At 38.8% G+C, this 15617-nt stretch overlaps 1 protein-coding gene across 2 annotated transcripts in view; it reads left to right on the top strand.

The window, feature by feature from the left end:
* The window catches only part of sppl3 (signal peptide peptidase 3), a 41218-nt gene extending 32480 nt beyond the window's left edge, over nt 1-8738 (top strand). For both annotated transcript variants that reach the window (XM_077542345.1, XM_077542346.1), the window contains exons 7-11: nt 829-935; nt 3187-3350; nt 3615-3805; nt 6036-6145; nt 6305-8738. In XM_077542345.1, the coding sequence (XP_077398471.1) occupies nt 829-935; nt 3187-3350; nt 3615-3805; nt 6036-6145; nt 6305-6373 (641 nt within the window). In that variant the 3' untranslated portion in view covers nt 6374-8738. The remainder of the gene's footprint in view (nt 1-828; nt 936-3186; nt 3351-3614; nt 3806-6035; nt 6146-6304) is intronic.
* Nucleotides 8739-15617: the final 6879 nt, after the last annotated feature.

Here is a 15617-nt window from a genome sequence, read left to right as displayed (position 1 = left end):
TCACTATTAATTCCCAATGCCACATTAAACTTAAAATATTAAATTGGTTTCTATTTGAAATTTAAATGATTCAGCTAATTTAATTCACCTTGGGAGAGATTTTCAACAATTTCCCACTTCCATTTCCCACAAAAAATCTAAATTTTCAACAAAATATCCACTTAAAAATTCAAAATTTACAATTTATTATATTTACATTTTTTGTGTGGCTTTACTCCCTTTTCTATATTTTTTGGCCAATTCAAACCATCCCTACAGATTTTTTTTTTTTCAAACTAAAAGCCAATGTGTTTCAATTCAACCCATTCCAACTTCAACCTGATGAGCTCATTCCAGATCACTTTGTCATTCAATATCATACCAAATCATGACACCATTTTTCATTCAGCCTCTCGGCCTTCATATGCAATTTCTCCAGAAAATGCATTCTCTTGTTTATTTATTTTTTGGGTTTAGAGAAATATGCACAAAAAAAGAAAATTGTTTTGTCTTTAAATGATGAACGCCTTCCCCCCGCCTCAGAACGCAAATCAAGAGTGAGTCAGAATCGGCTCTGTTGAATCACTCTTAACTACCAGTAGTTTGCTTTATAAAGAACAACAACATGGTGTGAGACTTAGGGAACCATGAATTCTCTGGTCTCTTAAGAAATCCCGCTAACTGATCATGTAAAATGTGTCAAATGGCCATTACAAGTCTATGGATGACATCATATGAGCTCACACTGCCATTTAAATCATCTTAATAATTAGCCAGGGCTGTATAGTTACGAGTTCTTATTTATAAATAATGTTTTACTTTTTAACGTGTGGTTTCCCATCCCTGTAGCATTGGCCATGGGCTTGTGCGTGGCCATGATAGCCTTTGTGCGGCTGCCCAGTCTGAAGGTGTCGTGCCTGCTGCTGTCAGGACTGCTCATCTATGACGTTTTCTGGGTAAGCTGCTGACACACACTCGGGCTCATACACGCACAGTGCCGTGAGCAAATACATGAGGGCAAGCTCATTGTCATCAGCTCACTGTCTCCCAAATTAGTTTGAGCAAAAACATTTGGATGCGGCCGTCGTGTTATTGGCTTTGGTGGATGTCGCTGTGATTCATGAACCTCAAATGCCGTTATTGCCTCTGTCAATCATAGACGAGCCTGATTATGGAACATTAAAAAGCAGTCAGTGAACACTAGGTCTGCCATCTGACCCCCTTTTTATTTATTAAATTTTTTTTAAACAATGGTATGGCATCACCATGTTTCGAACAGTGTGTCACAAGATGGCATGCTACTTGCTGGTTTTCATCAGATTGTTTTATGTTCGCAAATATTTACTGTAATTATGACATCTTAAGGTTACAAACGGCACACAACAAGTTTGTGTTGGGGTTAAGATTGTCATCACATGGCAAAAGACTGCACACTCAGCTGACAACATACTTAATGGCTTTGGCGTTTGAGCGTTTTTATATTTGTGGCCATAAGGTGTTCTTCAAATGAATATTTACTGTAATTGCGACTTTTCTGCTTGCTTTAGCATAGTATAGTGAGGATGAAACAGCTGCATGCACGAGAGTGACGTATAATCTGATTCATTCATTAGGTAATGAGTCTTTTTTTTTAATTGTTTCCTATAGAATGTAATTTGGGAGATTGTTGTCATCATTTCCATTCATTTTTACTCCAGGCTCAAATCTTCCACATCAGATAACATCCCAAAAAGATTTAGATGCAGTGCTTCCTTGTAATTAGGCAAATTGCATCATCTTCATCATTTTCTTAAACACTGATTACCAACCACTATGCCGTGGCACATTAGTGAAGGATTCAGGTATGCCCCAGGACATTATCCAATTTCTCCTCAAAGGGTAGTTTTTTTTTCTCCTGTTAAATATAAATGTGACCTTCTTTCCATCTGAAATATAGACGGAATATTTAAATGCTCTTCCACTAGATGGCAGAAGGTACAATTAACCTGTGTGTCCTCCTGTTGCCATTCAGAATAGCAGCTTTGTGCTCAACTAAAACCTTAAACATTTTGTGACCTTCTATATGTGACCTCACTAGTCTAAACATTACATTTGTGGAATAGGAGTTATGCAGCAAAATCCAGCCATTTTTATCCATCTCAAGGGGCGGCCATTTTGCCACTTGCTGTCGACTGAAGATGACATCACAGTTGCTCAAGCCAACGACCATTCAAAGCTAACGTGTTTTCTGAAGCTGAGCTGTGATTGGTTGTAACCTGAGCAACTGTGATGTCTTTTTCACTCGACGGCAAGTGGCAAGACGGCCTTCTGATATTGATCAAAACTGCTGGATTTTGCAACCTTGTTGGAGGTACTGAAACCCACCATGTTGTGTTCCTTTATTCCCTTCTCCATGCATTTTAAGGAAATGCTCCTTTATTTTTGCTAGATAGCTAGTTATGACATTGCAAATCATGCAGTTAGGACAGTAAGGACACTGACTCCCATCACTCAACTAAATTTGCAGAGCACTTTAAAACAACCACGGCTGTTTTCTTAAGATGGAACCCAGGGGTAGCAGAATGAAAACAGTACAGGCCCTAGAACAGAACCCTGTGGAGCGCCATACGTATCGTTATACATGTGAATTCATATCTCACATATTCCTCTGACCACTTTTTTTTTTTTGCCTAACATAGTTAATATGAAGGAATTACAATAATAAAGAAATCACACGATGGACATCGTTATGCCAGTACATATACTTTTTGGATTTTTCCAATTTAAATTGTAAATGTAGTTTACTTTTATCTGAGCTAGGTTTGTCTTAAGATAACTTATGCACACAAATGATGAGGGAATGTTTATTTCCAATGCATGATCTTAAAACACAGACGAGTTCTGTTGGCGCATATACTTTTTGGCTCGTTTTAAGCTGTTTGCTCATGTCTTTATCAACAAAATGTGTTTTACTACTGTTGCTTAGTAAATTCCACAACAGTCGTGGAATCCCTGGAGCAAACCTAAATACTGTGTTTTAGTATCGCATTAACATTAAAGTGAATTGGAAAAAGGATGCATCACACACAGTCACACACTAATAAAAGCAAATGATCAATCTCGGCCGCTGTAATGCGTCTCGCATTTTCAACATACGCGAGCGGTCGCCTAGCAACCACCAATGTAAGCAGAGGAACATAACGTGCCAGTGCCTGTGTTTCCCTTTAGGTGTTCTTCTCAGCCTACATCTTCAACAGCAACGTGATGGTCAAAGTGGCCACCCAACCTGCTGAGAACCCCATTGACGTCCTGTCCAGGAAGCTACACTTGGGACCAGGGATGGCCCGTGACGTCCCCCGCCTCTCCTTACCCGGAAAATTGGTCTTTCCCAGGTAGGAATGACAATGGATTCCTCTAGTTTCTTTTTAGTGCTGATTTTTTTGTTCTTTTTTTTTTGTATTGAATTTATTTTTCTCTGCCTTTCTCTCCACACGACTTTTAATTTTCCGCTACAATGAGCATTACAGCCTCAGTAGGCTGTTAAAGAACGTTTCTCCACCAAATTGGTCTCTTTGTCCTTTATTTGCACACAATGACAAGATATTGAAGAATTTTAACATTCCAAACATGGCTTGTTTGTCCCATCTGTGTCGCAGCTCCACAGGAAGTCACTTCTCAATGCTGGGAATTGGAGACATCGTGATGCCCGGCCTGCTCTTGTGCTTTGTCCTGCGCTACGACAACTACAAGAAGCAAGCGAGTGGGGAGGCCTCGGGGCCCGGGAACATGTCGGGACGCATGCAGCGGGTCTCCTATTTCCACTGCACTCTCATTGGATACTTTGTGGGTAAGTGAGTGATCCATGGGCGGGTGGCTGGATGTAAAAGACTTAAGGTGGGCATACATACTCTGTTAATGAAGGTTATTTCTAGACTCATTACTTACTCTTGAATGTCTGCACGCTTGACATGTCCACACACATCGTGGTACGACAAGCATGTTTTGCTGTTAGCATCGTTGGAACGTCAGCCTACTTTAATTAAACAGAGATTCTGCAAACTAGCTGCAAAAGAGCCACCGCAGAAGAACTGCAATTTTACTAGTAATCCAGTGAAAGGAAGTATTTGACTTGCACACAGTGACACAGGAACATTTTTATTTTGCCTTAAAGGTGAAATCAACCTTAGACATTTCTTGACAATAATATGTTATATGTGACCTCACTAGTCTAAACATGACATTCTGATTCATATTACATTTGTGGAATAGGAGTTATGCAGCAAAATCCAGCCGTTTTTATCCATCTCAGGGGGCGGCCATTTTGCCACTTGCAGCTCACCTGTTTTCTGAAGCTGAGCTGTGATTGGTTGTTACCTGAGCAACTGTGATGTCATTTTCACTCAACAGTGGCAAAATGGCCGCCTTCCGTTGATATTGATAAAAACTGCTAGATTTTGTTGCTTAACCCGTATTCCGCTAACGCAATATTAACCCAAATACTGTATTTAGACTAGTAGGGCTGCATAGAACATATTCTCAAGGAATTTTTGGGTGGTTGCCTCCCCCCTTATGCCATGTCAATCACCCGACCTAAACACAATAGAGCATGTATTTTACTTCCTGAAGGGGGAAACCCACAGAAACAAACAAGAACCGAAAGAGGCTGCAATAAAGGCCTGGAATAGCATTTCAGTGTTCACTAAGTTCATGTACCGTATTTTGACGACCATAGGCGCACCATATTAAAAAGAGCAGTCTTAGTTGCAGGTGCTATTTCTGTATTTAACACACACATAAGGCGCACCGCACAATTGGGCGCAGGCACGGTTAAGCATACGATGGCTCGAAACATATGGCAGCATGCTTTCATGCTAAAAATGCTAGCGTATGTTTTTAAAAAGGCAGCAGAGCAAAACTGAGTTCAGTTGTACTTTATTGAAGTATTTCACGATGTAAACAATAAGATCGGTGTAAGTATTTAACAATGTACTCACGTTACTTTTTATCAATCCTCATCCACAAATCCCTCAAAGTCCTCATCTTCTGTATCTGAAACGAACAGCTGGGCAAGTTCTCCATTAAACATGCCAGGTTCGCTCTCGCCATAGTAGTATTGTAAGAGTCAGTCTCGTAACCGTGCGGCTCCTCAGAAATGATGCCGACTTTTGCAAAAGATCGAACATTAAGCAAGCAGACACGTTTAGCCCAAGCATGCACAATCCATTCACAAATTGTGGCGTTACTCACTCCAGCAGTTCCATAAAGCGAAAGCAGAGAGCACAAAAACGTCCAAGTGTATCTTACCGAAAATCCGGCCCTGGTTGAAGATTGGCAGGCATGAGAAACCAAAAGACTCAGTCATCTTTCAGTTGAGTCTTTCGGTTTCTCATGCCTGCCAGTCTTCAACCAGAGCCGGATTTCTCGTTGTGTCAGCAGAAATGCATCCAGACAGTCGAGCGGAACGCTTACCGAACAACATATACAGATTTTGGAACTCTGCACACACAAAAGACGCACCTCACTATTGAAAAAGACTTTTAAGTACTATGAAAATACGGTAATAATGTCCGTTCCAATACTTTTGCTCAGCTGAAAAGTGGGTGGGTTCAAACAAAAGGTGCTCAGTCCTCATTTATTTAGCACATCTAGATGTACTGTGAAATAAAAACTGGAATTATTTTTTATCTGAGACCTTAATCTCTTCAGTAAACAACAAAAACAAAGGACCTTGCCGTTCCAATACTTTTGAAAGGGACTGTATATTTTCTGTATATAAAATATAAAGTAACTGACAAGACTGCAGCCTTTGCGATTTTAAAATTACTTTCTACTACATTGTGATGTCAATTTGGATTTGATTAATTGTTCCCCCCTACAGTTGGCATGGTTATGTAAATTAGGTACAGTTACGTAGCATAGCAGTGTGTTGGAGAGTGAGCCAAAAATATAGTACAACAATAATGAATGCTCACGGACACATTTGCGGGAAAAAGCATGTAAGAAAAGCAGCTGATGATCTATTTTCACACTCGAAGGCCCTCAAGATCACCAAAAAGTACGCTTTCTCATTTCCCCAGGCCTTTTGACGGCCACCGTGGCATCCAGGATCCATCGCGCTGCTCAGCCTGCTCTGCTCTACCTGGTGCCCTTCACCCTGCTGCCTCTGCTCACTATGGCCTACCTGAAGGTACGTCCGCCGCCAGCCCACTCGTCGATTCATTTGATTGATTGAGAAGTGAGGCAGCGCAGCAGCAACCGATGACTTCATTTGAAAGTCCGCAGTCGAACTCTTCTTGTGACTATTTAGAAATAAATAAATAACAAGCTACAAATCTCTTTTTTTCAGGGGGATTTGCGGCGCATGTGGTCCGAGCCCTTCCACACCAAGCCCAGCTCCCGCTTCCTGGAGGTATGATGCACCCAGGCAATTAGCGACCAGCAACCGGGGGGGAGGACAGCGGACCCCCCCCCACTCCCATGGAAGAGCGGGGGATGGAGGGGTAGAGGGGGCGCCCTCACAGCGGGGCCATGTCGTCACCACTCGTTCATGCTTTCCACCCATCTGCGGAGAACCCCCAACCCCCCCACCACCACCACCACCACCCCCGCCCAGAAGGACACAAGTGTGTGAGAGTGTGTTTGTGATTGTGTGTGTGTTGATCACAAACGCCCCAACACACATCTTCATCTTCCTCCTCTTCATCATCATAGCACATCCTGCTCATGTTTCACTTCCCCTTCCTGCCGTCTTTCCTACGCATTGATTTGTCACACGAGATCACATGACCTCCCTCCTGCCACTCCATTTGTGGACTTGCAGTTGTGAGACATGGGGGGGTTATATATATTTTTTTAGCGTTGTCGTGGTCATTACTCTTGACATTATTATTCATATTATTTTGGAGCGATGTCAAACAAGCACGGAGCGTCGCCGTGGAGACGGGAGGGGGTAATGCAGTGAAGGAGAGGAGTGGAGCACACACACGCAGACTCCTCCTCCTCCGGTCATCTGCTATCCTCACTCCCCATTCTGCACAGACAACAATGTATTTTATTTAGAAAAAGGTTTTATTCTCTGCATATACAGAAAAGGATGCATTATTAAATTGCAAAGCACACACCCGGCGGGAGTGGCTTGCGTTTGTATATATGTGTACACTTGTATTTTTGCCATCTCTTGAGTTTGTATTTGTGTTTTGAGAGCATGTTGAGCAGCGGGGGACTCGAAACTGACGGCCGGTTGACTCGTGAACCCATCGCGTATTTGCGTGTGTGATAGAAACACAAATGAAAAGGAAAGAAAAAAAATCCATCAGTGTCGACGGCGGTTGGTTTCCTGTTCCTGATTTCAAGTGTGTTTGTGAGAGTGAATGATCATGATGTGTTTTTATTTGCTTTTAATTTGGACTGGCTCTGACAATAGTCAGGTTGGCATCCATGCGGTTGGACTACTCTGACTTACCGGTGTGTAGACTTTTCTTTTTTGTAAAATATGTACTAATTTCTTTATTTTTATTTTTTCACAAAATCGGGGGACAAGTCCAGACAGTTTAAAATATAAAAGCTTTTTTTTAATTATATATATATATATATATATATATATATATATATATATATATATATATATATATATATATATATTTCTTCGAATAAATGAATGTTGAACTAATTTGAAGGTATGTTACGTTTACCCAAGAAACCTTTTTTGTCCCACTTTTCTCCTAATACTTTTTTTTTTTTGCACATCTTAAAGGGACGTTAAAAGGCCACCAACGCGGTGACGTTGGTACAGAACAAGCTAGCGAGAGCGATGAAGACCTGACTATTGTGATGAGTCAGTGCGAGATGAACACGTACCGTGGTTACATGTATAGATACAGCTGAATGTGTGTGTGTGTGTGTGTGTGTGTGTGTGTGTGTGTGTGTGTGTGCGTGCGTGTTGGACCTGAGGATGGGAGGAAATCACTTTAAAATCAGAAATTGATCAATGGTAATTAGAACTAAATGCAAAAAGTAGGATGTTTTTACTGTAACCAGTTTTTTTTTTTTTTTTTTTTTGGTCGTACCACTGTTTTGTGGTGCTCGTCAGTTAATTTCTAATTTATACCGCAAGAGGCTAGAAAGCCTGCAAAGTTTTTATTTGTTTTTTTTCTTCCTCAATGTTCTTTTTATTTTTTTTACTCTGGACGTGCATGTTAAGTGTACATTGTAATCATTTTGGAGGGCTACTGCAGAACTTTTTTGGAGGCTGGACTGGACCTATTCTATGAAGCCCCCAATGTAAACAGCAGAGTTTGTACTCGGGACATTTGTGACTGGGGGGGGGGGGAAGAAAAAAGGCTCAGTATTTGGGACCTGAGAACCCTCTCTAAGCCTGAACTGTCAAAACCACAAACCCCATCACCTCTCCATGGACATGGCAAGAAAAATATATAGATTTATATACATATATAAGTATGCATATATACGTATATATATGTGTGTGTATATGTGTATATATACATATATAAATAGCTGAAGACGATCGTTGTGGACAACTTTTTTTATGGATTTTTTTCCCCCGGCCCTTTCATTTTTTGTCTCCAACAGAGGATTGCAGCTCTCTAGATATTGCGACTGAATGGATTCTGTATAAACAAATGGTGACTAAATAAATTAAGAACCGTGTTGTGATGAAACATGAATCCCGATGCGTTCTGTCCACACACAAAAAAAAAACAATTTTGTCTCCCTCCCTCGTTCAGGATTGTGCTGTAAATAAACATGACTCTAACTGTAAATGCCGTTGTGTCTTCATTTGGGTCAGATCCTGGAGGGTGGAGCCAAGCCAGCTAAGTAATTGGTATAGCATTACCACGCAGGAACGTGTTTGTAACCAGTCAAATAATAATAATAAAAGATCCACTGTCCATGAATTCATTGTGAAATTGCTAAAATTGTGTATTTCCTGTTCAAACATATAGCTCAGATGGGAAGTTAAGCACCAAATAGTTAGTAAAAATAGCAAGGTTCAAGAGAACCACCCAATTGGTAGAATTACTGTACCAAAAGGGATGAGGTTATTGGGAAGTGTCTGTTCTGTCGCTCTTAAAATCTCTGAATTTTTTTCCCCCTACACTTGAAATATGCATTCTGATTTATTTTACGCAGCCTAACGTATTTAATAATGTTTTTCATATTGCTTGTGTTGGGTGGAATCTTTTTATTGCAGGGCCTCCCTCCAAAATCATTACTTTTCAAGAGGCCACCAAAAAAATTTGTTCAACCATTATTTTGAATACATTATCAGAGACCGTTTTCAACATTTTAGATTGGTCAATGTGTAACTATCACCAACACAAGTGGACTGACCAATATTATAGATTTGAAGAAAAAATATTACATTTGCCAAATTATAACAACTTTCGTCTCAAAGCCAGCAATATTACATCGTTTTGCTTTTGCTGGTGACAACGCAGATAAAGATTGAAGAAAGGCAAAAGTCCAGTGCAGCCTACTTTTGAGTGCCTGTGACAGCCTCACTGAAGGGGGCGCACGAGAGCACAGGTTCACGTTGGTGGAATTCTTCTACGCAGGCACCTAATTAGCTATCTTAAGGTTCTTTGACTAATACTAAAGACTGTTAGCATAGCTCAAATGAATGCAAAAATTCCCAAAAAGAGTTATATTTTGGGCTGAAAAGGATTTGGTCTTGACTGTACCCAAGGTGACAAAGTTACTCCACTTTGCACTCAACTGTGCCAGCTAAAACTGTGTCTCTGGAATGATCATTGTCTGCATTAAAAAAGACTCCAAGTACCATTTTGGAAGGCAAGGAAGACTTTCTTTACTGGATGTAACTTTCTCTATTTTGACGGAGAGACTTATGAAGCTGAAAGAAAAAAAATGAGGACTACAGGAAGAGGTAAGACAATGAAACGTTTTGAATTTGACCTATAATGTGATCAGACTATGAAACAAAAATTCCCAAAACTTTCCTTAAAATTTGTTTTTTGTTTGTTTGTGGGGTTGTTTTTTTGTTTGGGGGGGGGGGGGGGGGGCATTTTTAATATTTTGAGCATTATAATAAAATAGTTTCAAATATGAATGTAATGTTTCAGTAAAAGCCTAAATGAAAATGTATTTTTAGAAAAACATTTACCAGTAATTTGATGAGTAAAATTTTAGAAAATAAATTCCAATGGCTAATAAACTCTTTAAGTCGCTGGAAATAATGTTCTTTATGGCCTACCGTGTGTTAGGAAGAATGCACAATGCTGGTGTTTTATTTTATAATTATAATTATTTACAATTTCAATGGCTCATAATTTAACGAGTATGTCAAATACGCTCTGTCCGGATCATGTAAATCTGACTTTGATACCAGTTATAAACCTCACGCACGTCACGACAAAGACGGGCTGAAAGGCTCCTGGTAGCAGATGATGTGACCACTAATAAATAAATATTCCTGTTGCCTGCCGCGTCGTAGATACTTTCCAAGAGCCCTGGCTGAAAATTAAACGGCAGAATCTCTCCGCACGTCTCTGGTCGTGAACAATTAAAAGTCTCTTAATTTGTTGGAAAGATCTACCACTATACTGTGCACTGCATTAGCGCAGATTCCGACTAATTAAAAATGTCCGCCGTAGGATTGGAACTACGTCGTAAACGGGGTACATACAGCCTATAATCAATGCTGAACTCTATAAATAAGGTGAATGTGGTTTGGTTGTCCAGCAGAGGGAGACACAATACAAATATCTGCTTTCGACCGTGACAGAAATGGCGGATTCTCATATATACATATTTTAATTATTTAAAATATGACAAAGCCTACTATTATCACTAAATTATCATCATGTTCATAAACATCTTAGTCAACCTTGTTTAAAAAAATAAATATAAAAAATCAGAATAACTTTGAATTTTTAAAGTGCCGTACCATAACAAATGTAAAAGCTTTTACGATATAAAGTGACAAATAAAAAGAAAGGACAATGATTAAGTTGTTAGAAATAAAACAGTCTTTGAACATACAGTAGTTGGTTTCTTCAGGCAGTGTAAAGTTGGGATCGGGTGGAGGGAGGGGTGTTGACTTGTCAAAGACTTCATGAGCAGAAAATGGCCGCAACAATGACAAGGCAAAGACGCTGAGTCAAGCGCTGCGTTTGCGTTCTCCTCTTGCGCTCGGTCGCTCACTGGAAATTCTCTCGAAAATGTTTTGTGCGACTTAAATCAACACAGGTGATTTTTTTTCGTTCCTTCTTTCTTTCTTTTTTTCTTTTTTTTATACCCCGCTCAAGTCTTTACAAAACTATTAAGATTCCGCCCCCACGGAATCATAATCGTACCGTCCATCTGTTCGTCATCCTCCATTAATCTTTTTTTTTTTTTAATTAGTCACATTTGTCGTCACTTATCCCTTGGTGGAAGCCTGTGCTGTGAGTGACATTGTAGGTAATATTGTGCATGTGCGTATTTTTGCTCAATATAGCCTTGATTAAAAACATTTTGTTAAAAAAAATGCAGAAAGGAATCAATCTAATGGTGGCCTACAGTATTGTGTAATATGACAACTTTATTGATCCCACCAGATAGGACACTTGGGTGTACAAATTAAATATGAACAATGTAAAGTGCTTAATGTTGCAGTAAATAACGTGCCAAAAATGTCTCAATTAAAAAGGTATAAAATAATTTAAAACAATGAACTAACAAATATCTATGGTTTTGAAAAACAGCTGCAGTTCTACAGAGTGGTTAAAAATAGCAAAGTCCTTTAGCACAGTAATATATCGGTAGAATATCTGTATGAAATACTTCTTTAAAATTCTGTTCATATTAAAACACATTTCCAAACTATCCTCTGTTTTAGCCACTTTGAAGCAGGAAAAAGTAAAACATTACCTGCTGAATGCATATCATGCAACTCAGTTATGATCTATACACAAATATGCAAAACACAAAATGTCATTAATAACAGTAGCAAAAGTGTTGTAACACTGACGAGTAACCATGACGAATACATTACTGAATGATGTTATTTAACTTTAGTTGTTGTAAAATTTAATCATTTAAAATTCCAAATAGCTCGAGGGTTTTTGCTATTGTACCTCCGTTTTCATGACCAATTTGCATGTCAAATATAACTGATAAAATATGATTTAAATCAGAGTTTCTGAAATTCTTTCTGTAGTTTCTGTAATTACGCTCTGAACTTGTCTCTTAACCTACCTATTGTAACCTTTTTAACCATCAATGTTTCCCAACCTTTTAGTGAGGCATGGCACATATTTCAACATCAGAAAAACTTTTGGGACTTTTGAGTTGTTGTTTTTTAAATACAAGCCGTATATCAGACTTTTTTTTCTTCTGCTTTAACTTGCACAAACTTGAGATATGAGTGCCGGGACACAACTCATTTCACAAGTGGCAGTTTGGCAAGTATAATTAGTAAATAATCCCTCAAAAACGAGGCTTCAAGTCTCTCATCTGAAGTATACTGCCAAACAAAACATTAGAGAATTACACTTGTGTATTTTAAACAAATACATAGCCTCTGCTAGCTTAATGCTAACATACAGTGGGAAACACAATAGAAGAAGCACACGAGCTAACAATTAGCATCTATGTGGTGTCTTTGTTACCAATATCCTGAAACAAACGGTGCAGCAACACATGAACAGATATGTTCACGATACTCACAGGTATAAAGGACTCTTAATATTTCTACCGTATTGAAAAAATTGCTAACTAGCAGCCTAGTGCTCTCACATTCTTCTCTCATGTGGAGATGTACAGGTGACAGTGTGACTTGGAAGCAGAACTTCGGTCAAAAGTTTTTAACAAAATGGATATAACACTGCTTTTGCCACTTATAAATAGATATCATGGGCTCTATTCTTGTGCCCAGTGTAAGTCTAGTGTGGGGTACTTGAGATCTAGTTTTTAGGCTAAATCCCACTTTGGGTTGTCCAAAACATTTGTGTAATGATGTCTAAGCAGCTGTGGAAGAATATTCAGAATGAAGAATTTCACTATAAAAAGCTACTTTCTTTCTTAGCAATGTTTGTTTCTTACTGTAGTTAAAAAAAAAAAAAAAAAAAAGCTTCCCCATTGCATTTCAGCAAAAGTCCATTTCACACGGATTTTCGCTATTCGCTGGCTGGCCTGGTATGGTGACTCTAATCCATCCCCTTCCACTTTGCCCACGTAAATTGACAAAAATCTCTGGTAAAACAGAACATTGAGATACGTATGATGTGCTTAGACTACTGATGTGTTTAAGTTACAAAAGAATTAGGGACTTACTTCTTGTGTGTCTATTATTAATTTTATTGACATATTTTATTAACCTCCTTATGATATTTATTAAATGATTTATTTTTGTGTTGCTTTTTTTCTAATTTGTATTCATGTACATGACTTTGTATGCAGAAGTGGTTGTTTTAAAGTGCTTGATAAAGTTGAGTTGAGTATGTGAGCTCCCTCTAGTGGTATACAAACGTATCACTAAATTAAATGTTCAAACTATTTTTATTTTTTTTAATCGGGTACATTACATTTATTGCGTATAGTTCAGCTGTATTTAGCTTTTAGGCACAATATATTTGCATTTAATCTTTTAAAAGGACATTTATTTAGATGCATTTTTGTAGCTTAACCTTTAACCCCACTGGGCGAGAAGTTAAAGTATTATAGAAAGATTGTTATGAGCACCAGCATAATTGAAGTTTTCTCAAAGACAAAGAAATAGAAGCAAACAAACAAATACAGGTCAACTGTATGTTAAAAAAAAAAAAAGAAGCTAATTTAGCATTTTTGTTTTGTTTTGTTATGTTCTGTTGAGCACACAATGGACCTGTTGTCCATTCAGTCCTGATTTTCCTGTCAGAATTTAGTCCAGTGTGCAGTCTTTTTTTTTTCCTCTTCACAGTATGAACACTTGCAAGTTAATAAAAGGATGCTATTTTGTGTGCAAATATAAATACGTTTTTATTTTCGTTGTGCCACGTTATCAAAAAAGGCTATTGTATATTATGTAAGTAAAATAATAATTGTAACTTTTGTACATAGCCATTTCAGACGCCATACTTTACATTTACTTATGTAGTTTTGCCACTTTGGCTTCATGTTAGACCGCGGCGAGTCGAGACTTTGTACAAATTCGGATTACACTGCTGTAGGAACGGAATGCTGTCGTAAACTGAGGAGCCCCTCTCTATTTGTGGACAAATTAGTTTCAATTGACATAGCCTATTGTGTCAAATAATTGCGATAAATTAATTGCAAAGCCTGTAATTGATTAGATTGCTTTGTTTGGTGGACTGCCAGCACTGGTTCAAAGTGACAGATGTTGAGATAGGAAGGCTCAAGTGACCAGTCATTAGCTTTTGGTGGCTTTACTGGCGTGGAAGGTGGGGGGTTGAAGAGCATGACACTGGGTGGTGGGATGGCCGCACGGCAGAGCGGGACGGGGGGGGAAGGGCGGACGGGGTTGGGTGTAAGGTCGGGGAGGTCAAGGCAGGCAGGGACCCGCCCCTCGTCCATCATTGGCCGCCGGGCCCGCTCGGCCCTGCGCCGCTTTGAAGTGGCCAGAATTCCACCACGGCCATGGGGATTGTAGCATGTCATTTGAAAGGAAATTTGGCGAGGTGGTCCTAAAAACAGAAAGGGGTGGGCTGGGTAGGGGGGGGGAGGTAATGCTGGGTTTTGTTGTCAAGAGGTGTCCATAAGTCACATGACCAGGCAGGCCAGGTGATGACGGCCAGCTGCTTTTAGATGCATTCATTTACATTTAGAGCACTGTTTCATTCATTGGATACTAACACCACTACCACACCACCCCCTGCACACCACACACACACACACACACACACACACACACACGCACACACTGCCATTAGCCTCAGCCCACACACACACACACACATGCAGCAACCAGTGAATTGATTCTTGAATTAATTGATTCATATTGTTGTAACCTACAAGAGGGCTTTTTTTTAATTTATTTTATTCGGAGGACAAAAAAAGTGCAAAACCAACTTAATCCTTTAATAAAATAACTGATTTTGATATAATTGACTGTATAAAAATAGTATGATACACACAGCAGTGATATTGAATTCAGCTTTCAGTATAGGTGTTAAAGCGGCCATTTTTTGTAAAATCGGTTCACACCTAAATACTTGACTGTTAATCCTGGAAGCTTTGTTCCACACGTTTCTACATCAATCGTAAATATACTCATGTGTATATATTAGTTATTATTTACTTTATTTTATTTCGTATTATAATGGGGAAAGATGGAGAAAGTAGTTTTAAAAGCGGCAGTTTCCTGCGTATGTGGTGTAAATGCACTTTCCACTTCATATTAAAAATAATCACTTTCTTTTTACACTTTTTTTATAATAAAAATATAATTTATCACTATAAATCAACAAATCTGATGGTTTTCTAATATGTCACACACTTTTGTTTAAATTCAAAAAGTCTTCCAAAGATTTCCACAGATTTTTTTGCTGGTTATATCATAGTAAAAAGACTAAAAAATAATTATGAATCTCCATAAAACACCACATTTAATTATGAAGTAATATATTTTGCCCACTATTTTTAATCATTAAATGTAGGCAAATATACACACTTTTTGAATGTTTATATTTTTCTGATGCATT

Source organism: Vanacampus margaritifer, chromosome 14, assembly GCF_051991255.1.
Source record: "Vanacampus margaritifer isolate UIUO_Vmar chromosome 14, RoL_Vmar_1.0, whole genome shotgun sequence".
Taxonomy (NCBI): Eukaryota; Metazoa; Chordata; class Actinopteri; order Syngnathiformes; family Syngnathidae; genus Vanacampus; species Vanacampus margaritifer.
The sequence above is the reverse complement of the archived record's forward strand: the minus strand, read 5'-3'. Positions and strand labels throughout refer to the sequence as shown.